This window comes from Gouania willdenowi, chromosome 12 (assembly GCF_900634775.1).
Source record: "Gouania willdenowi chromosome 12, fGouWil2.1, whole genome shotgun sequence".
NCBI lineage: Eukaryota > Metazoa > Chordata > Actinopteri > Blenniiformes > Gobiesocidae > Gouania > Gouania willdenowi.
Genome location: NC_041055.1, coordinates 29,335,166 through 29,359,849, shown reverse-complemented (window position 1 = coordinate 29,359,849; position 24,684 = coordinate 29,335,166). Strand labels below are relative to the sequence as shown.

Below are 24,684 nucleotides of genomic sequence, written 5' to 3'. Positions count from 1 at the left end.
AACCATTGAATTCTCTACTTAAACTTTCTCAAATATAAATGTAGTCTCAAATAAAATGCAGAATAAAAAATATCTCGCCGTTTTTCACTTTAACAAACAATCATAAACTAATTCCAAAAAAAATGCGGTTTTTAGAAATGTATGATATCAAAATGAGTTCACGACCCGAAAAAGGTTCGGAACCACTGACTTCGGGGCTATCGGTGTCAGTTGCGTTCACTTCAACTGGGAATTCTGAGCTCCATACCATTATATTAATATTAAAATATTATGACTTTAATCTATTAAAATTATGATTTATTCCCAGAAAAATTACAACTTTATTCCCTAAACATTAAAACCTTAAACCAATAAAATTGCAACTTTATTCTCAAAATATTATGACTTTAATCTATTAAAATTACAATTTATTCCCAGAAAAATTACCACTTAATTATCTAAATATTCCAATAAAAAGACAAATTTATTCCCAGAAAATTAAAAATGTATTTTCTAAATACTACAATTTTAATCTAATAAAATTACAACTTTATTCCCATAAAATTACAACTTCATTGTTGAAATATGACGATTTTCATCTAATAAAATCTTTATTCTTGAAGTATTACAACTTTATCTTCATAAAATATCTTTATCTTCTCAAAATATTACAACTTTAATCTATTAAAATTACAACTTTATTCTCAAAATATCAAAACTTCAATCTATTAAAATTACGACATTATTCCCATTAAATTACAACTTCGATCTTGAAATATTAAGACTTTATTCTAATAAAATCATTACTTTATTCTCTAAATATTACAACATTAATCTTGTAGTGGTCATATTTCTTTTTATTTTAATGTGGCCCTAATACGCCGTCGAACAATATTTTTTAGACTGAAGCATTTTTTTCCCAAACTAACGCAACAGGAAGATTTGTTTTACATAATTGTGTAGAATATTTATAATTTTTTTTTAATTGAGTTGAAGACAAAATAAAGTCAACATTTTCCTGATCAAATTACCAGTGTACACTTCTTTTTTTTTTAGCTGTGGTCTGAAGCTAAGCTGGTTTCCAATGTTTATTTTTGCTCCTTTCAGACTCTACAAGGTTAACACTGCAGTGTTGTACGTTTTAAAGGCTCTTCCTCACTGTTTTTCTACAGGATGTTTTTTTTTCTTCACTTAAGGTTTATTTTTATTTTTTTGTCTGCAGGCCTTGTGAATGTGACGGCAGAGGACGTGTGCACGATTGCTCGCCGCTGGATGGTCGTTGTTATTGTAAGAACAACGTGGAGGGTCAGAGCTGTGACAGGTGGGCTGTGCCATGTGAAGCTGGTGTGACACGTGCGTGCGTCTACGTACACGCACAGCCTTTTTGGTTTCCATGAAAACAGGTCGGGTTTGTGTAGAAGATATCGACCTCATTTTTACGAGCACAAAACATGGAGTTTAGTTTTCATTAATAATAAAAGATAATGTCAATACATAGAGTTATCTTGGGATGTGTTTTGTTCTATTAAGTGAATAAAAGGGGGATATTCTGAGTCTTGCAATTGGCTGTTACCATGGTAACAACACAACCCAAGGTCGCCTTGGATTATACAAACAGATATTATGATCTAAATGTGGAAAGCTAGTTCATTGCAGTGCTAAAACACACACGCACACACAGAAATGACTTGTGAATATGTCACCATCATTTTAATTTTCTCTTTTCTTTTGACAGTGCAAAAAAAAAAAAAAAAACCCTTTATTGACATTATTTTCCATAATACATTTCTGTGTAATAACGATGTATAAAACAGTTTAGTTCCTCGCACAGACTCCTGTGGGATGCCAACAGTGTGAATTAATAATGTCTTCTAAATGTGACACTACTCCACTAATCTGAAATAATATGGGTTAAAAGTGAACAAAAATGGTGGAAAAGATGGTGAAATGAAATTTTAAAAACCACAGAAATTACTTAAAATGTACAAATTCAAGTGGCCAAAAAACGAACAGAAAAAGTGGTAAAAAGGGTTCAAAGTGTCAATATTGGAACAAAAACTAGAAACAATTGGTTTAAATCTGCTAATAATGGGCATGGCAAAATGTGAATGTGGTTAAATTGGCAAAAATAAGCATGAAATATGGTGAAAAGAGTTTACAATAATGGGTCAACATGTGCAACATTAGGTGGAAAAGTGGTGGAAAGTGTTTATAAGTGCCGAAAATATCTTGAAAGTGGGGGAAAAAAATGTGCAGAATAGGCAGTGATATTTGATGGAAAAGTGGCAGAAATGTGAGCAATGTCAAAAAAATGCATTAAAAGACAAATGGGGTCCTTACCCCAAGGTTGAGAACCACTGTACTAGGGATGTAAATCAGAGCTAAAAGCTAGTTAGGTTTCAATGTTAAACTACAATGTTTTCTATACACATGATAAGTCGTGCCCATAGAACTAACCAATGTATCAATTTCTAGTGTAGCACCACAGAAAATAAGATGGTTAATCAAATTTACTGGGATCAACTCGTGTTTCTAATATTGCAGTATCTGTAATCGCCACGTTTCACTGAGAGTTTTCAGTCTAAAACTAAATTTCAACCCGAATCATGAACACGACTGCTATAATATGTCAATACCAACGTCTGGGCTTCCAATTTCATCGAGTTCCTCTGGGATACAGGATAAAACCGATAAAAGTCACTGTGACATCAGCAACACACACAGGCCTGGGTCTCCAACGATTGAATAATTCTCTACTACCAGTTTGTTGGCTTTGTCTCTGATTTCATGGCTGACTGAATGAGCCTTTTTTTCCTGCCTAATGTGACTATAGATCAGCAGCTGCATCCGCAATCAAAAATGGATGCTACATTTACATTTTCTATGTATATGTGCATGTGTGTGTGTGTTTCTATAGATGCAGGCCAGGTTTTTTTAATCTGCAACACATGAATCCTGCTGGATGCCAGCAGTGTTTCTGCTTTGGCCACTCTGTGGTCTGCTCCTCGTCCAATCAGCACCAGGCTGTCAACATTACTTCTGATTTCACTGAAGGTACTAGATATAGTCTAATAGATGTTAATGAGGTTCCACTAATTGCCGCTGGTGGCTTTAATTGCTGAAGATTCCTGTATTTTATCCACTTACCAATGACATTACCAATAGAAAGGTTGTAGACAGTCATCAGTAGCTAATTGACGTCTTATTTTCATGTTTGTTGTGATTAAGGGGGTTTATTCTGTAAAGCTCTGAAGTTGCTTTTGTTCCTGACATGTTTCAACTGTCATCTGTCAGTCTTCTTCAGAGGCATCTGCTGAAGGCTTTGATGTTTCCTCGACCGCTGCGTAATAATTCCAACAAGTTCATTTTGTCTTCTTTTTAAATGAAAAGTTAAGGTTTTCTTTTAATCAGACAACTTTTTTTCAGGAAATTTACTTTGATCTCCTGTCATCTGTCCGTCTTCCTCAGAGGCGTCTGCTGACTTGATTCGACCTCTTGAGTTCTTTCTGGGCATGGCCAACTTCTGTCAATTTCCTGAAAAAAAAAAAAAAGTTGTCTGAAAAAAGAAAACTGTAACATTAGTTTATTTATTGGTTTATTTGTTTAGATAGATAGATAGATAGATAGATAGATAGATACTGTAGATAGATAGATAGATAGATAGATAGATAGATAGATAGATAGATAGATAGATAGATAGATAGATAGATAGATAGATAGATAGATAGATAGATAGATAGATAGATGGATGGATGAATAGATACTGTAGATAGATAGATAGATAGATAGATAGATAGATAGATAGATAGATAGATAGATAGATAGATAGATAGATAGATAGATAGATAGATAGATAGATAGATAAATAAATAGATACTGTAGATAGATAGATAGATAGATACTGTAGATAGATAGATAGATAGATAGATAGATAGATAGATAGATAGATAGATAAATAAATAGATACTGTAGATAGATAGATAGATAGATAGATAGATAGATAGATAGATAGATAGATAGATAGATAGATAGATAGATAGATAGATAGATAGATAGATAGATAGATAAATAAATAGATACTGTAGATAGATAGATAGATAGATAGATAGTAGATAGATAGATAGATAGATAGATAGATTAGAAGATAGATAGATAGATAGATAGATAGATAGATAGATAGATATAGATAGATAGATAGATAGATAGATAGATAGATAAATAAATAGATACTGTAGATAGATAGATAGATAGATAGATAGATACTGTAGATAGATAGATAGATAGATAGATAGATAGATAGATAGATAGATAGATAGATAGATAGATAGATAGATAGATAGATAGATATGTAAAAATGAGCTTGTTACTTTTAAAACCTTCAAAGATGACGCCACGACGTAAGAAGATGCAACATTTTGGTAGTTTGAGCTTTTTTCCGTTAGGAAGGTCCCTTAGTTTTATGATTAATACTGTATGTTCACATTTAAAAAAAAATGTTAAACTCAAAGCTGCTCTGGGTTTAATTGAGTTTTTGCACTTATTTTATTTTTTGACACATTTTATCTACAAATGATATGTATTATGAGTGCTAAATTCTCCAGGTGTTCAAAGGTAACAGATTTAACTTGTTTCTATGTACCAGTTCTCTACAAGTTCTTATAAAATAAAAGATATGGAATTATTAAATCTTATAATTAAAGGGATATTTGTTTGACTTTTTATTTTTTCACTAAAGTACATTTAGCAGCATGCACTAATTTTTACTCAAGTAAGGGAGCAACTTCAATACTTTTATTTATATTTACTTGTATTTCTCCTTCAGACCAGGATGACTGGGTGGGAGAGTTTTCTGGAGGTCAGGAACATCCCCTGCTGTGGAAAGAAGGGGAGGTCTACCTGCTGCCCCTCGATGAAGAAGATGTTGGTTTCTACAAAGCCCCTGGTGAGTAAATCAGTCCCTCCAGGATCTCATGGCCAATTTCTGTGATTGTTGCGGTCTAAAATACCTGATTTTGCGGCAGCTTTTTTTAAAAAAAAATGCGTCAAAAGTTGCGGCATTTTGAGCCTTTATTATTTTCTATTATTTGCCTAAACTGGTCAATTTGCCAAAAAACCTGATTGCCTTTGAATTATTTCATAACAATACAGAAAAGAGCTCAGATTCACAATAATTAAATAAGATACGGATTTTTTCCACTACATGTTAAAGGTTTCCAGTACAGAAAATATCAAAGAGAACCAATTTGTTTAGGTTTTTTAAACAAAAAACCAAAAAAAAAAATTCCTATAATAAATAAATAAAAACATTTAATCTGAGAATCTCATGAATGCACTCGTGACTTTTGCTACAAATTCTTTTGCTGCAGAAGAGTCTCATGCATTCAACAATTTGTAAATGTGTGAGTGGATACCACCAGGGGGCGCAAGCACCAATGACATTGGCAACTGCTACCGTTTAAGACGGTACGTGTACTGAAGCTCTATGGTTCTCTAGGTTATTTTCTTTAAAAGTCCTTCTAGAGCAGCAGGAGATCATTAAACAGTTGCGTTCGTGAGACACGATTGATGTTATTTTGCTTGAAAGAGTCAGTTTGGCCGTTGTGACACAGTCTGTAACCAGATTAAATGGTGATTCCACTCGCACTGAGGGACTGCCGGCTTTGGAAGTTGATGTGTCTTACACAAGGCGGACGGACTTCAGCCATGTTGTGCCGCCGAATCGACCGCAATCTTTAGTCAGATTGGTTAAAATTGCAGAAATGTTGCGGTGATTGGACAGATTTGCAAGGCCAGGCAGAATTTGTGGGGATTGGCTGAAGTTCCATTAATAGCAAATTCCGTGGAGGGTCTGGTAAGAACAAAAAAAACCAATCAAAACAGATATTTTGGCTCATCCCATAGACTGTAAAAAAGATGGAAGAGACAAGATCCTCTAAAAGTGAAGCTTTTATTTTTAGAGCTCCCCCTGCTGACTGGCTGCAGTATAGACTCCGCCTTCTCAATGATAACGGATGGGATCTGGGTCAAATTGTAAAGTTAAAATACTTGTCACATGATTTTTTTCCAAACCTAAACTCTGCTGTGATCATTAGTTATCACCTACATTGTATTCAAGTGCTAATTTGTTTTAAATAAGTTATTTGAGGTTGAAATATAGGATTTGACGTCATATATTACGATTACAATCAAATTTGCAAAATGGCTGCTCCCATAAGCGCCGTATTTTGGCTTCAAGAACGTTGAGTGGGAACTATGGAGGACGTCGCGTCCATCTTTTTTACAGTCTATGGCTCATCCATTGACTTCCATCTCAGGGAAAGTGGTATAAGTAACTCTTTTTGTGAGCATTAGTCAACTGATGGTTTCATCTCTGAGGTCCATCAGTGGGATTAATCAATCTTCGGTTGTTGGTCGTTTAGTGGATATTTTGACACAATTTCTTCCCAGTCCCTTATCAGAGCCATTAGAAGATAAGGGAATAAGCTGGCCCGCCGACAGGATTTAGGACCCGTTTCCATCAGCCGCCCTGCAGCAAAAGGCCTGATGGAATTGGATGTCTTGGCAATGCTTGAGAGGCAACAAAGTAAAAATTGGCTTGTTTTCTTTTCAGCTGCGCTAAGTCCATTCTAAGCATCAACTTGCAGCCTCTCAAAAAACATAATGCAGTCCGCCACCAGAAGCAAAACAGGAGCAATCCTATTAGCTGTGCATCTCGGAGGTTTAACGCCTCAAATGCACGATCACATGGAACGATCCATTCGGGGGCATCTTTATTTAGAAAGATGAAAAGCTGCCAGGCAGAAAAAAAGAAGAAGGATGTGACATAGCCTGCTGTTTGGGTTTAATTTGTAGAATGTCATTATAAATGCATTTGTAAGTCGTGGCTGTTGGAGGTTGTTGCATGTGTCTCTGCGTGTGTTTACATGTGACGCGATCATTAGCTCCCAAAGGAAGTCAACATGCCCTCGGGCATATAACGCCAAACGTATCATATTTGATACATGAGTTTTAGAAGAAATATGGGGAAAAAAATATGTTTTTAATATCAGTTCAATTCACTTCAGAAAATCATGATTTTGTTACCAATTGTTTGGTGTAATTTAGAGGATTTTTTGTGAAGATTTGTGGAAAAATGAAGAGTTATTTCCACCATTTGTAATTACAAGTGAATACATTCATGTGATATAAACAAAGGAAACATGCAAGCCCCAAAAGTTATTGTGGCGTTTCATTAAATTGGTGACTTTGAGATATCTACAAATTGATTATTTGGTCATTTACACTATTTTTCATGTTTTTTCTATCATTTTAACTTTCTCCTGCGGGCCCATTTGGATGCTCCAAAGGGCTGGATTTGGCCCCCGGGCCTCGAGTTTGACACATATGCTTTACATGGTCAGTGTGATGTTAGTTTTTTCTAGAAAAACCCAATTACATACATGCAATACAAGGATACGTCACCATGGGGCAGTAAATAGTTCAGCAGATGCTTTTACAGCAACTCTACAACATTGTCATTTATGAGGAAAAATGCACATGTGGGTTTAGAGGAAGAAATGTTCCAATTTTAAGGTAAGAAAAACATTGAAACTTTTACTGAAACATCAATAGGAAGAATAAGTGGGTTGATGCAGTGTAATATTAGTTTATATTTAATAATCTGTTTTAGCAAAACCGTGTTGAAAATTGTGTATCAAATGTGATACAACAGGTCATTTTATTGCATTTCATGCATTTTACAAACAAGCCACAAAAAGTCTTTTTTTTCTCAAATAAACTCAAATGTTTAAATTGTGTAATTTGGTAACCAACATGGGAAACAGAAACGTTCACAATTTCATTTTAATTAGAGGGCAACGATAAGGAAGGCTAGCAGTAACTTGTTTTTGTTTGGTTTTTTTTGTTTTTTTCTAATTAATGCAATTGCTTCATTTTCTGCATTTCATAGAAAATCACCATGGTCCTATTTTTCTAGCTACTAATAAACAACTTTTAAGATATTGTAAAACATGTAACATTTATAGAATCCACCTTGTATTTTTTAATATATATATATATATATATATATATATAGAGAGAGAGAGAGAGAGAGAGAGAACATACCACTGACCATACACAAAATCTGCAAAACTTCAAAACATTTGTCACAGAAAATAAACATTTAAAGATGATAATTTAATACTAAAACCTGAACACCTCTCAGGAGGTACACAGAAACATTTGTCAATTTATTTTTTAATATTATAGATTTTCATTGACATGCACACAGACATTTTTATTCTCATGCATCAATAATATTTTGTTCTCTTTAAAATACACTAAAAGGTGAAGTTAAAATTCTAAAAAACATCAGAAATCAATGATGAATAATATTAAAAAAAAAAATCCTAAAATCAAGGTTAATGTTGGACGAGAAGCAGAAAAGTATTTAAAATGATCCTGCAGACACAAATAAATAATGTATAACATGAGCTGAATGATATTGTGATAAGAAATAAAGGCTAAGGGGTACATGGGGCCATAAAGTTTGGGAAACACTGTTAAAGACTTTACTGTGCCAGTTCCATTGGTGGATATCTCATTAATGCATGAAAAAAGCACAAAAAAATGTTTTTATGTATGTATGGAATTACCAGTTCGGTGACATGTTGGTTATTTATTATGTTTTTGTTGGTAAAACACACACACACACACACACATGTATATATATATATATATATATATATTAGCATTGAGACTGGATGTGATACTCATTAAAACTCAAATTAAACTATAGCGACCATTAAAGGCTCCAGCTTCAAAACATTTGGATTTTCTGTCAATGACTTAATGATTCAGGCTTTACATGGTTGAAAGCAGAACTAATAAACATATGCATATATAAGTTAATATGTTTTGCACAGAGTCCGTGTTGGCCACAGCTCAGATTAGACGCCCAACTGACCAAAGTCTGCTTATCGACTTCAAACTGTGCTTATTTATGTCGTTTTTCCCTCCATAACACATACAAGCATCCATTGCCTCGCTACATCCCCATTAATGATCTCATTTCCCTTTTTACTTTATCATAGATGTGCAAATACTGTACATACAGACACTTTAAAGATTAGACCGGAGGGAAAGCAGCTTTGGAAGCAGCTGTGGAATTCCCTCGTTCTCATTGCTTTTAATTTATATTTTGCGTCTCCAAATCCCTTCACTGTAGTATTATTATTCACCAAAGAAAAGGATAATTCTGAGTGACAACTCAGAGTTGAACATCATGCAGAACACCATTTCTGTGATTGTCAGGAATGAATTCATCGCTGCAGTTTGCGCGACTTGTCAAGCGAGGTGAAGGATTCAATTGAATTTTTATTGAATTGTTGGAGACAGACAAACTGTTTAGGATTTACTTCCTGTGGCTCACACAGCTCCAGAAATATCCGCTGCTGCTCCGCTAGGGACGAAACGTCAGAAATGTGTTTGACAAGGGATTGTTGACCATGCAGGGAAAGTTTTAAACACTTATGGCTAAAGAGTGGAAGGATCATCTTGACTTATGGCAATAAGTAAACTAAAAATACAGAGGCGTTGGATCTTCTACATCATAAAGATAAAGTTTCTGCACCAGTTTCGTTAAAGCAAAAGCTGGTTGTTGTCAAGTCTATAAGTAGCTGAGTTTCCCTTACCCTTCTTGGTAATGCACAATAACTAAATAGCTCAATAAAAACTGGAAATGGAAACAACTGAATGTCGAAAAAACACTTGAATATTGCTAAAATGAGGAGGTTTTTCAGTCATTTTGATGACTAAAGCAGAATGGAAACACTTTTTCTGTAAATACCGTATTTTCCAGGCTACTGAATGCACCACTGTATTGGCCGCATTCCAATAATTTATACATTTCCCAAGAAAAATCCACGTAAAAGCCGCACCTTAAGGAGATTTCCGTGTGTTTCCATGAACTGATACTTTTCCATCTCTACATGAAGTCTCCTCCTCACTGCTCCATGTCTGCACATCTGTCAGTTTTTACTGGATCCAGACTGATACACTGCTCCTTCTATCCGTTAGCTTCTTACCGTGCATTCAGGAGGAGATCGCTTCTGGACAAACCCAATGATTTGGCAACTTTGTGTCGTTTATTATTTCCTACTATTAAAAACTGGCTGGTATATCTTATATTTTAAACCTTAATGTACTTTTTATCCGCTCTTCCCACCATAAATGCATACGAGCCAGCACTGCTCCCTGGTCCAGACACTTCAATTTATTGCCAGTATTTGCTTTGTATTCAAGCAAACATCTTATTTTAGGCACAGAAAATAAAAACAAATATTCAACAGATGTACAACTTGTGCTTTCACTCACGCCAACGCACATTCCCTCCACTCAGACACTGTCAACAGAACACAATGCATCCGTCCTGTTATTAAAGCTGGGATTGCTTTCACATTTCCTACATTATCCGAAGCTCGTCTTCTAACGTTCAGTTCACCTTGATGTTCAGTGGCTGTTACAGTTCAGTCATTCTGCTGTAGAAGTGACTGTCAGTAATATTCGGCCTCCGACACCCGCTTTTGCTGGAGACACGTGTGTGAATGACTGAAAAATACACACAGAGCGCTACGCCGTATTGCTAGCACCTTCAACTTTTAATGAGAAAAAAAAAGCATCCGATACACTGGAAGAAATGGTACACATCATGGAACGTGGTCATATGACGTGACGTATCAGGTCACATGGCCAATTCTCTCTGAGAAAACATGGTGCGGTACGTGTGGACAGAGGAGGAGAGCGAGACAACAACAAAGGAATACAGAGTGTTATAAGGAGGTTTAGAGCGTCCATTTTCCTGCTGCGAAGTCTCACAGGATGAGATTTCGCTGGAGTTACAAAATAACCTTTAATGGAAACACATTCAAAGCGCATTCATACTTTGTTGACATTTAAAAATATCGCTGTTTTGGAACCCAGCTAGTGTTGAGGAGGTACTTGACGACACTCTACTTCTATTGAAGCTTTGCCACTTTTCCTGTTCCTGATCATCTGTTAGGACAGTTTACACAGGCTGAGTTCAAGTCCCTGCAGTGACTGGACTGACAGAAGCATTGAACACAAATGCCAGGAAAGATCACAGAGCGAAACATGAAGTGCTTCCCTAAACGATTGCTTTGACCTGCCTCCAACAGCTACGCTCGCCACTTGATTCTGCTGGACGGAAACTGTGGCTTTTCTTGGCCAAGCGGCGTTTCATGCTCGAAGGAGACATCATCTAGCTCAAGTCCTCGCAGCCATCTGCTTAGAAGCTTGCAATGTTGATCCTTTTCATATCTGCAGCAGAGGCCAACCTGCTAAGCCTCGAGCAGCAGGAGGAGTCAAAGAAAAAAAGAAAAGTTGGAAAGGAAGAAACCATGGGAAGACAGAATTTTAATGAAATAACCCTGCAGTAGAAAGGAGGAAAGCAGCACATGGTTGCTTTTGTGTTCAATGGTGGATCAAAAGTGAGAGAAGGAGGATGTATGAGTGCAGCCCTTGGGCGACCTGTCAGTCTGACTCAAGCCGTAGATACAGAGGAGGGTGTCACATAGCCTGAACGCTACATACATCCAAGGTTGTACTCATTCATGTACTCTATTCAGCTCATCTTGGTCATTTCTCAGGACTGCATGAGTGAAAACCGATAGACAACTGAGGAGAGAAAAGGTCAGCAAACGTTGGATAGGGATGAATAACTGAGTTTAAAGTCTAAAAGATGTGATTTTCTTCAAGCACATTCAGTCACTATTACCTGTAGAGCACTTTAAATCTGTGTTTCTCAAATGAGGGTACGTGATGTCACTACAGGGGGTACTTGAGAGAGAGACAGAGTGAACAATTAACACATTTATTTATCCCTTATCCTTTATATTTATCATTATTATTATTATTATTGTTGATGGTTTTGTGTTTTGTTTTTTTGTTCTGCGCAGAACTAGCAAGTCAAATTCCCTGTGCTGTTTTAAAACTGTATTTGGCAAATAAAACTTTTCTGTTTCTGATTCTGATTCTGAAATGAAAGCATAAAAAATATAGGGTTTTAGGTTTATTTTTAGTTGAAAATTATAATACTAAATATTAGCAGCAACTCACAAAATGACAAGCAAAATACACAAAATAACACCAAAAACACACGCACCAAGAGAGAAAAATATTTACCATTACCAGCAACACACAAAACGACAACAAAGACGCACCAAATGAGAGAAAAATATACAAGATCACTGCAAAATACACAAAAATAACAGAGAAACATACAAAATGTCATGAAAAACAACCAAATAACACCAAAAACACACGCACCAAGAGAGAAAAATACTTACCATTACCAGCAACACACAAAACGACAACAAAGACACACAAAATAAGAGAAAACTACACAAGATCATGACAAAATGCACAAAAATAACAGAAACAAAGTATGAGAACCACTGTTCTACATCATAAAGTCAAAGTTTATGCACCAGTTTGGCAAATTAAAATCTCTTTTTTGGTTAGTCTGTCAGTAACAGCGTTTCCATTTACCTTGAAAATGCCCAAAATCTGAATAGTGCAATAAAAGCTGGTAATGGAAACACCTGAATTTTCTTTTTTTTAAACTTGAAGACCACTCAAAAGTTTTTACGCTTTCATGAGGAGGTTTTTCAAATGTTTCCATATTGAAAAGTGCGTTGAAAACACTTTTTCCACAATTATGCATCGCATGACCACTTCCCTCCAAATAAACATGGAACATGAAAACACATCCAAGGTTGTACTTTTCAGATGAACTTTTTCAGGACTGAATGAGTTGTTGCCGGTAGACAATTGAGGAGGCAGGAACGCTGACCTTTTCTCTCCTCATTAAACACAGTCCAGCGTTGGATAGGGATGAATAATTGAGTATAAAGTCTAAAAGAAGAGAAAAAAATTCCATTTTCTTAAAGCACGTTCAGTCATTGCTTCTTTGCAGTTATTTATGCCGCAGAACACACTTGTTGGCAAATTGCATGGAAACGTAGCCAATTTTTTACTAATCCCATACAGACAGAATTAGTGTAAAGAGTTTTAGTTTTGTTGATGCAAGGCAATGATAGAATTTTTGTTTAACAATTCATTTCAGACAGTAAATTGCATTGATTTCTTTAAATTAAATTGAGTGCATTCAGCTTTTCAGCAGTTTGCAATTTGGTCAGCAAAAAAAAAAAAAAAATGAAGCAGTACTTTGTTAAATTACTTTTCTCTTACATCAGGGGTGGCAAACTTATTTTAGTTCAGGGGCCAAATACGGACCAGTTTGATCTCAAGTGGGCCAGAGATTACAGGTGGGGGGGGAAAAGAAGAATTTTAACATCATTGTGCCCTTGTTTACAATATCAGTTCAATTCACTTCAAACATTCTTGATTTTGTCACAATTTTTTGTGTAATTTAGAGAAATTTCTAGAAACTGTCTATTTACAACCCCGGTGCTATTAGTGCGGTAACCAAAGTACACGTACGTAGCGTCTTAGGGTTAGGATTAGGTTTAGGGTTAGGGTTTGGGTTAGGGTATAACCCAATATCACAACAATTTTTAGGGTTAGGTTTAGTCTTAGTCACGTGACCTAAACTGGCCAAATAGGGACTGCCAAATTTTTAACCATTGTTTGTGAGAAAGTGCAACATTTGTGGAAAAAATAGAGAGTTCTTTCCACAATTTGAAATTAAAAATGACATGAAACATGCAAAGCCCTAAAAATATTGTGGAGTTAAATTACTAAATTGCTGAATTTGTATAACTAGATCATTTGGTAATTTACACAATAATGCAGCTGCACGCCATCAAATATCAGCGCTAATATTTTGTATTTTGATGCATTGAGGAAACTTGTCAAGAAGTAATCATCATTTTAGATAAAGATAGATTTACACTACATTAATACACTGATGTTATTACTTCAGGTTTGACTTTTCCGTGCCAAGTTGAAACATGAAGGAAAAGTGCAGAACATATAGTGCTCTGTGCAGACACACTGTGACTCAGATTATTGGATTTAATGAATCCAAAACATGAAGGGGATAATGTTTAATTCAGGTTTAGCACAAAAAGATAGCAGCCTACCTCTTTCTTTATGGTACAATTTATACAGTATTTATTTATCCTCTTTGATTATATTGGACTGTATTGGAAAGACGTGTAAGGAAACAATTTTTTTAAAAACAAAAAAACAGTTTCAAGAAATATGAGATCTTTGATTTACGACGTTGTCATGGTGTAGCTGTTGGCACTTCTTCTTCTTTACAGTAAGTCTCACAGGATCTAAACGTGAGGAATTTGTTTGTTCTCCCAAACTTGCTAGGAAGTGGGTGTGAAATGAAATGAATGTGATCCCCGTCTCTGAGAAGTGACAATATGTACCTCACCTAAAACCTGAACTGGGCTGGAATTAATAGATATTGGGTGAATATATTTATAATGTAAATCTATTTATTCCGAAAATTGACGAGAACTCAAACATACCATAAAACAATAAATAGAATCCTGTAATAGGGACATTTTGAAAACAAAACTGTGATCTGATCATTGCTCAAGACAGGAGATTCACAAAACTGTACATTAGTGGTGGGACTAAAAATAAATTAAGATAAATCTAATTAGATACTTTGTAATTAATTAATCTCAATGAATCGTCTAACAATATTTGACACAAGAAGCAACGTTTTTCCAATTTAAATGGATTTTGGTCTGTGACTGAATCAATAAAAACACAATAAATGAATAAAAATTGTGTTTATTATTTTAATCACTAAGTGCTAACATAGATTTTTGCATTCTCAATAAAATATATTGTGATCGTTAAAAGGCCCAAACATAAATTTAAGTAAGTTATATTCATGCTTTTTCAGATTTTTTGTCAATAAAAAACAGCAAATAGTACAGAACATTCCAGAGAAGTGGAAACAGTGGAAACTGTTAGAATATTTGTGGCATGAAATAAACAGAACAACTGATGAAACTGATGAATTTAGTTTGAAATAGTCTTTTTACAAAGCTGTTGATAAGTTGGGTCAGATGATGCTATCTGTAGCAGCGCTTCTAGCCCCGCCCACATCCTCTACCTGTCCACTACAATCATTTATCACTGACTTTGTTCATTTGTCACTCATGGATTTATTCATTTTGGCTCTGAACCCTGTCTGAGTGTCAGTGTGGATTGGAGACACTAGGACCGTTAGGACCGTTGTCCCTGCTAGCTGCTACATGTTAGCATTGATGTGCTAGCTGCTACATGTTAGCATTGATGTGCTAGTTTTCCATCCTTTGTTTTTTTTTTTTTTTAATCTAAAATGAACACCCACGAAGCACAGCAACTACTTCCCCTCAGGTTCTCCTGTTTCTTGTGCATCAGTATTATTGGTATACCAGGTACTCGTACAGTGAGAAAGATTCCACGCTGTTTGCGGTGCAAAAAAAACAAAAAACAAACTACGTTATGTTTTTTAGTGTAGGATGATCATACGTGCAGATCTCCTCTTTTCACGTCTTGCTTGGACCGTCTGGCCAGATTTTATAAATAGATGAAAGTATCTGGTTTTCCCAGGGACCCTGAATGCATCTCTGAGAACAAATGTATTTAAAAAACCTTAACTCCACTAATATTTGCGTTATCTGAGAAATTCCAACAGTTTCTGAAAGCGATGGAGTTGCTCTTTACTCTAGTTTTGCTCACACATGACAGAATCATTAAAGATGGCTTTTTGTTTTGAAGAAATCATCCCACGCGTAGCAGAGGTACAAAAAAAAGACTGAAAGAATTAATTAAAAACTGTCAGTGAGGAAACCCTCCCTGATGACAAAACCTCCATGGAGGTTCAGAAGAAAAACTTCTACGACAGGAAGTTAAGTTCACAGTTATTTTGATTATTTAATGTTCTGTAAGCCTTGAGTTTTTTTGTTTGTTATGTAGTTTTCATTTCCAGGAGGCAATGTTTCTTATATTGTTTCAATGATTGAGAGATTTTAAGGAGGTTTTTATGAGGATTTTTCAAGGACAGATTGTTGTAAAGAAGAAAATTAATTTTTAAACCTTATGGACAATAACAACAGCCATAATGACCTTACAAGGTGGAATCAAGAAAACATCAAATTTATTTTAGCATGTTTTCTGTAAATAATTAATCGCAATTAACGCGATAAAGTCCCAGCACTAATTTATATCTCTTCACACTAGTTTCCTGGTCTTAATTTGATTATATTCCATAATGTCCTTTTACCAGTCACATGCAGTACAGTTCAGTGACGGTACATTAACATAAGGGAGATGTTCAGTCGTTCCACGTGTCCACCCAGCCTTTGGCCCTCACACTGTTTTCATCGGGTGGATTTCAGGGCCTCCAGGGGGCCAGTGTTTGTGTGCAGCGACAGTGATTTCGTTGACATAGAGTAGATCTAATTTGCTCAGAGCAAACTCCAAACCTGCTGATTGACTCGTTGGAGCTCGAGCTCAAAAAAGTTCCACAGATAATCTATTACTAAGCGTGAGGTCAGCTTTGTGTGTGGCTGGCAAAGCTTCAACAGCCTCACAGGAGGAAGTAGACAAATCATTCTCATAAGCACAGAAAGGGAAGTCACTTAGTCACAATGGCTCCTTTGTGTGTTTGGGTTTCACACTACACACACACACACACACAACCTTTATTTCAATCCAAATACTTGCATCTTTACAGAGACTGATTTTAGAAAATCGTTTTCATCAGAGGCTCCTTTGTTGATGTCTTTTGCCATCTATTGTTTTGTTCTTATTTTGTCAAAAATCATCACATAATTAATACATAAAATACATAATTATCTAGAGAAGAAATAACAGTCACTGAATCAAATGGACAATAAACTGACCTGTGTTCCAGCCAAGAGTTGGATAAGAAGTCCAATCTCATTATTCCATTCATGTTTGGTCCCCTTTAAGCCATGAATAGCATCCTGTCAGTGCAGTGTGATGTGAACCCTGCCTTATGCTATTTATATTTACAAATACATTGATATTTGTCGATCAAGAGCTAATAAACAGAAAAAGTTTGCTTGTTTTTTTGTTTATATATATATATTAGGGTTTATATATATATATATATTAGGGGCGACCGTGGCTCAGGTGGTAGTGGGTTGTCTTCTGATCGAGAGGTTGGGGGTTCGATCCCGGTACCTGACTATGTGTCGAAGTGTCCTTGGGCAAGACACTGAACCCTAAGTTGCTCCCAGTGGTCGACTAGCGCCTTGCATGGCAGTCCTGTCCCACTGGTGTGTGAATGTGAGAGTGAATGGGTGAATGAGCTGATATGTAAAGCGCTTTGAGACTGCTTCAGTGTGGTGATAAAGCGCTATATAAAAAATCAAGTCCAAGTCCATATATACATTATTATTATTATTATTATTATTATTATTAATAAATAATAACATTAGGAAATAGGATCTAGGAAATGTTAATATTTTTCTTTAGTTATGGCAATTTTATTTTATTTTTTTTATTTTTGTTGTATCCATCTATCACATACTTACACTATTTATATTTACAAATTTTTTCATATTTGTAGATCAAGAGCTACAATTACAACTTAATCTACATGTTATCTACCCCAGTTCTGGGAATTAAAAAAACATTTATCTTATTATTCTTATTATTCTTATTATTCTTATTATTATTCAAAGCAGCTGTTGGGTCGATAAGTTCGGAGCTACTATGAAAAGAATTAGAACATTGAACATTTTTTTTTATTTTACTTTATTCTATTGCAAGACAAACAATACAAGCAAAAGCACAAAAATATATACAATATATTGAAATATTATCTTTAATATTTATAGATTTTTATTATTTTATATTTTATACTTGTAATCATTTATATATTTATCAAATTATTTTATAAATTTATAATAATATTTTTATAATATATTATAAATGTACTGTATATGTAGTTATACAAATGTATATACTGTATATTATAAAATTGAGGTACATAAATGTAGTGTGGTGATTAATGACTTTTGAAAGCTGGGTCCATTCAGGGATTTAATGTGTAAGTCAATATGATAAGTTACCTGTGTTGTCGTACACTGAAAAACTACTTTTAGTAACTAAACAATGGAAATCCAACGCCAGCAGAATAATGGCCACAAAGTGACATGTGAAACATAAGCGCTGTGAACTATAAGGAGCACTTTAGGAGGGAATATTATCTGAGTCGTACAACAGTATTACAAGGCCCATTACCTTGAGTTTTTCACATGATGGGGCCATTTATAGTCTCCTGTGCTCCACACAAGTAATATCTGTTGATTTTCTTTATTGTTACGATGACTTTCTCCCATTATTCATCGTTACAGTGGATCACTTCCAAAACACACTTAATCACCTTCTGTCCATTCTCTGAAAATAGTCGCTCTAGTGCAATTGATTTCTAATGATGATGAGCTTGATGTTGCTTTCCTTCTAAGCGCTGCTTGAGTAGTGGCTGAAAGTAGATCCTATATTTAAAGTCCAGTCAAATTATGGGCTTCATTGTGTTCAAGTTTGAAAGTTGACAGGGGTCATTAAATTGGATTAATTTGATGAAAACAAAGACTGTATTCATACTTGCCTTGAATCTAACTCATTATATGTAAGTGAGTTCATATAAATGACAATGTTAGCACTAAAATTCTTGTCTATTATTTCTTAACAACTCTTCCTGTCCCCTTGTAATTAAACTAAACATTTTACTGTGGACAATTAGAGTTATTTTTACCATTTGCTTGGCATCAGCAAATAAGCTCATTTTAATCATCTCAATACTCATGATGTCACTAATATTTAAATATAGTATGCAAGTACATTTAGTTGTATAAATAAAGTATAATTAGCAGAAAATAGATCCAAGGATGCAAGAGCTAATTCTATTTTATAAGATTAGGATTATCTATAACAGGGGTGTCGAACTCATTTAAGTTCAGCGGCCAAATACGGACCCAATTCAACATTAATTTGCTCTGGTTTGCACTGATGATATACTGTATAAATGATATATAAATGATATGAGTATATCAGTCCCTGCAGGATCTTCACTTAAATTACCTGGATTTCATGGAGTAATTTGACAAAAAATGACCAGATTTTGGAAAAATTTAGAATTATTTCATCAATTTGAGATGAAAAATGACGTAATGTGCAAATATTGTGGATTTTAATTGCATTTTTGAATTTGGGCTGCAATATCTACAACTGAATTAGTTTGTAATTTACAAAATGTTTCATGTTTTTTTTTACATCATTTTTACTGTCCCGAGCGGGCCGAATTTAATGCTCTAAGGGGCCGGATTTGGTCCCCGGGCCTTGAGTTTGACACGTGCACTCTTTAATCACACACCCAATGCTAAATAAACAGAATGATAACTATGTCATGAGGGGTGTCACAATATTTTATTGGGTGATAGCGATATTAATGTGATGTTAGCACAAATTATACATACTTTTATTACGTATTTCTTAGTGTGAAATGTTAGAAAAGGTTTTATTAAGTGACAATACTCAGAGAACAATAGTCAGCAACTGTAAGTATGACTAAAACTGACCTATTTATAAATAACCAATGGGTTACATACATTTTAACCTTGAACAGACTATTCTACAATTAAAAACTATAAATACATTAGGGCGGTCCATTAAAGCATGATATAAAAATAAAGGTTCTGATGCCCTTGCTGGACTTTTTAAGTAACATTTTTTATGCAACTTTCAGTTTGTTTTTGCAGAACAAAACCACAAATTATTCCAATATTGCCTTTTTTTTTAATTTTGCTCGCTATGTTATATAGTATGGAGCAATTTTCAAATGTCTTGTGCAAACTTTGAATATGAATTTGTTTGCATAAAATTTGGACCCAAATAATTTAACCAGATATGGAACCAAATGCAGGGTTCAAAATGTAAAGAATCTAAAAAAAATGTTTTAAAAAAAGTAATAAATAATAAATGGAGCTTGAAAAATAACCTCAATAAATTTACTAAAACTGTATATATCAGAAATTTTAGATTTTGGCCGTTATAATCCAATTCATCTTTTGTAATATCGGCGTAATATCCGATATCAGTATCGGATTACGACACCCTTATCCATCTGTTCACTTGTTACAATTTCATAACAAGAGTTTTGCTTAGTGCCCATTCATTGTTTTGTATTCTGCCATTTTAAAGGGACGCACAATCTGTTTTTAGGGTTTCTTTCCTGAGCAGATGCATCAATCAATCAAAGCAGCTATTATGGTAAATGCTTTTGTGCCATTTTATGGCATTTGCATGTCACACACACACATTTTGTCATTCTGTGAAGAAGACTAATGTGACACGGCTTTCTGCATAAGACTGACCAACTTGACCTGTGAGATGTAACCGTTCCATCAATGTCTTAGTAATTAATTACACCGACAGAATGAAGTGTCCTGCCTCGTGTAACAACACAATGCAATTCTATTTTTTTTTTTTTTTTTTTTACCATGAGTGAAGCAATGCAAATGCAACTTTTTCTTAGAGAATGGAAATTCCAGCTTTACACGTGTAGATTGTTGTAACCAAACATGGGTTCAAGTTCCAAGGTTGTCAAACTCATTTTAGTTCAGGGGCCAAAGACAAACTTAGATTTTAAGTGGGCTGTAGATTTTAGGTGGGAAAATGAGCAATTTCAACATTTATGTCGCCATATTTGCACCTCGACGTATAAACGATGCCGATGCATAAAGTGTGTAAGATGGCGACAAAACAGATATTTAAATAAAATTTCATTGATTTTGTGACTATTTTTTTTTTTATTTAATTTGGAGAACTTATGTTAAATCATTCAAGGAAATGTTAGTTCTTTGAAAAATTTGGGATTTAAGATGACTGGGGTCATGTGATCAAACCATGGGAAAATTGCAATCCTCCAAAGTTTCATTTAAATTGTCTGATTAGAAGAGCTGAGATATCTACAACTGAATTATTAGGTAATTTACACAATAATTCATGATTTTTTTCTGTGTTGCGGGCCAAATTGGATGTTCCAAAAAAGCAAATGTTGCCCCCTGGCCTTGAGCTTGACACATGTAGGCCACTGTTTATAGTGTGCCCTGGTTTTGCACTTCCACACATACATTATATATAAATTATGAGTGATAAAGTATGTGAGTGTATCAGTCCCTGCAGGATCTTCACTAAAATATCCCTGATTTTGGAAATTTGGTGCAATAATTTGAGGGAAATTTGCCAGATTTTGGAAAAAATTTAGAATTTTTTCAACTATTTCAAAATAAAATTGACTGCGGTCATGTGATATAAGAACTGGAAAACCGAACTCTGCAAATATTGTGGATTTTAATTGAATTTTGTATTTGGAGGGGCTGAGATATCTACAGCTGAATAGTTGGTCATTTACACAATGTTTCATGTTTTTTTTTACTTTCTTGAGTGGGTTGAATTTGATTCTCTAAAGGGCCAGATTTGGCCCTCGAGCCTTGAGTTTGACATACGTGACCTAAGAGCACTCGCAGACCACCAGTGGTATCTGTACTCTTTAAATGCTGACTGTAAAACCATTGTAGTGTTAAATAGAATTCTCTCTTTAACTCCTTTAGTTTTGAATCCGCACATTACAGTGCACATTTTAGGACATCCTCAAATCTCAGGGTGAGGTATCAGCTATCAGACCAAACTGACTCATGACTCAGCAAAACCTCCATCAGACCCAACGATGTCACTTGTCAAACCAAGCGCTGTGAAATGACACAACCTCAGGCTTCAGAATAAGTCATCAGAAATGACACTGTGTTTTGAAGAAACCAGAAAAACAGATGACGTGGTCAATATGTGCTGCTTCAGATACGAGAGTAAGTTGAAAGCTGTTATTATATCCGCCAAGCACGAAGTGCAGAGCGGAAGGTTATGTTTTACCCTGCGTTTATCTGTCTGTCTGTTAGCAAGATAACTTGAAAGGTTACGAATGGATTTGGATGAAATTTCCAGGAAATGTTGATAATGGGACAAGGAACAGGTGATTACATGTTGGTGATGTTCTGGCTTAAAATATTTAAAAAAAAATAGGAAAATAGGAGCTGTGCATGAGCCTGCACCTTTAAATGGGCCTTATGGAGAGTAATTGTGAATTTTCAATTTTTAAATATGCCTGAAATACCTCAAATCAAAATTTGAGTGTTAAGAAACATGTCCTTAGCTGTCATACCATATGTGCTTTTCTTTACATTACATAGTTATATACACAGTATTAAATATTGCCGGTCCGTAGTACCTATTTTCCACCGGTTGGGTGAGTATAAGCCTATTTACAGCAGAGCTGTTTCTGAACAAGGACATCTCGGGTGTGAACTCATTTTTCTCAGCCTCTGCTGGGAGCAGGATTACTTACTGGTTCACTTGGGGGTGAAATACTTGAAGATGTCATCTTCTGAAATAACTATACAGTTATATTTGTCCCGTTGATGCTTTGAGAGCGGAGGATTATTTTTCTTCTTTTTCATTTCCAGCAGACTAGAAGCCTCAAAGGCAAAACGTATTGCCTCCTGGTGGTGGCAGAAATTGCTTGCAAATTCTACATATGGTCCCTTTAAATTTGGTGGCTTATGGGTAATGTAGTAGTTTATGTCCCGCCCAGTACTCGTGCTGTAATTGGCGGAGGTGTGCGTTCTCCGAGTGCTCTAGTTTTTCATTTATTTTTAAAGGTTACGTTTCATTTAACTATGTATTTATTAATTATTAATTTTTTGACAAATGAGGCCATTTGGTTTGACTGAGCTTTTGCTGAGTCATAAGTCTGTTTGCTCTGATTAATGACAGAGTTTTTCCTGATACCTGATGCCTCACTCTGAGACCTGAGGATGTCCTAAGATGTGCACCATACTCCACTGCTGACCTGCCAAATTGTTGATTCTAAATGTTCAGCTGGTGCTTATCAAAACAAGGAAGAAGGTGAACCACTGAGAGGACAACCAGCGACCTGAGCAGGTGGAAAAAAAACCATCTTGATTATTTGACATAACAGGAAGGGACTTGAAGTAACTGCAGTAAACTTGACGTGATTGCTTGACAGTGGCGAGAGGAACTTCTTCACTTCCTTCAGTGAAAGCGACTAAACAATGACCAACACCAAATGTTAAAGAGTAACTAAACCCCTGCTTTCTGCTGAGCTGCCACTAGGAGGGAAATTCAAAAACTACCTTGATTATAAGCATTACTGCTGTAGCAGTAAGACACGCCCAGTCCGGCAGTAACATCTGTGATAAAATACAACAATCACACACACACACACAGGAAGACGCACACAAGCGACAAGAATGTCCACGCACACGCAGAGAAAGACAGGGATACACAACTGATGTGTTTGTAAATACAGTACACACATGGCTTTATAAACCCTCTGATTAGAAGCACAGAGTCAAAAACATCACCGCTGAAGAGAGGAGTAACGAATTTAGGCTGTCAATCAATGCTCACTGAGGGCTGTGATTGGAGGAAACCCTCCTCCCTCCTCTCAGCTTTTATAAGAGGGGCGGGGCCAACAGTGAAAGTTGATGACGCAGAACAATCCAAAGAATCTGTTTCAGCCAAAAGCAAAAACCGACATTCAACCCTTAAAGGTCAGTAACTGACATTTTACAGCTAAATACACAAAATTTAAATACTTTTACTAAAATGTTAAAAGTTGGACTAGGATCAATCAACAGCACTACTTAATACCCAATGTTCAGCAGAAAAAAAGTGGTTTTTGGGGTTTAGTTACTCTTTAAGCTTAAATCTAAGACCAAGGATGCATCCCTGGTTTTACCTGTAGGGGTTGGTTTCACTTAAATCTAGCAAATACATGAGGAACATGTGGGGTTCACAGAGAAGTTTAGACTTTTGTCTGAATATTTAAAAGCGTATATACTGGTTACATGGTTCGGTCAGTGTATGTTTTGGTCAATGAATTTTCCGCTCATAAGGAAATCTAAAAACAAAATACGAGTGGTTATTTGATTTTTGTTTTCCAAATTCAAGGCATATTTCTTCATCAGGGTCAAGAAGGGATAAACAAACCTTTAAAAATCGGTTGATTTTCAATTTTAGTTTCTAAAACCAAAAAAACAGAAAAACGCCCGTTTTTTATTACGGTGAGACCGGAAGTTGTTCTTTTCAAAATAAGAGCACATATGAGGACGCTGCTGTTTTCCTGGTGCCAAAATATATGAATTATCTATATTTTGCTTGCTGTTTATAATGTCTTTGGAACCGTACTCCGAAATAATTTTTGAAATGGCAAAACAAGGTTTGTCATCTGTAGAAATTGCTACAAATATATTGCACATATTACATATATGAGTAAGTCGGACTAAACCGTTTTCTGTGCAAAATCTCTTCACGTCTTGCTGAAAAACTCCCACTTTGGTGCAATATTTTTGCAGTAATTTTTGCAGATGACAAGCCTCGTTTTTGCCATAATTCATATATTTTGGAGCCATAAAAACAGCAGCGTCCTCATGTATGTGCTCTTATCTTGAAAACAACAACTTCCGTTCGCACCATAATGAAAAACAAACCATTTTTTGTCCTCTGGTATTTCTGTTTTTTTTTTTTTGGTTTTAGAAACAAAAATTAAAAATCAACCAATGTTTAAATGTTTCTTTTTTAATCCCTTCTTCACCCTGATGAAGAAATATGCCTTGAATTTCA

The 24,684-nt window shown here is 35.3% G+C and overlaps 1 protein-coding gene across 1 annotated transcript in view; it reads left to right on the top strand.

The window, feature by feature from the left end:
• lamc3 (laminin, gamma 3) overlaps positions 1-24,684 on the top strand; it is a 182,497-nt gene that overhangs the window by 74,458 nt on the left and 83,355 nt on the right. The window contains exons 7-9 of the mRNA XM_028463174.1: positions 1,202-1,300; positions 2,897-3,033; positions 4,802-4,921. Of these exons, the coding sequence (XP_028318975.1) occupies positions 1,202-1,300; positions 2,897-3,033; positions 4,802-4,921 (356 nt within the window). The remainder of the gene's footprint in view (positions 1-1,201; positions 1,301-2,896; positions 3,034-4,801; positions 4,922-24,684) is intronic.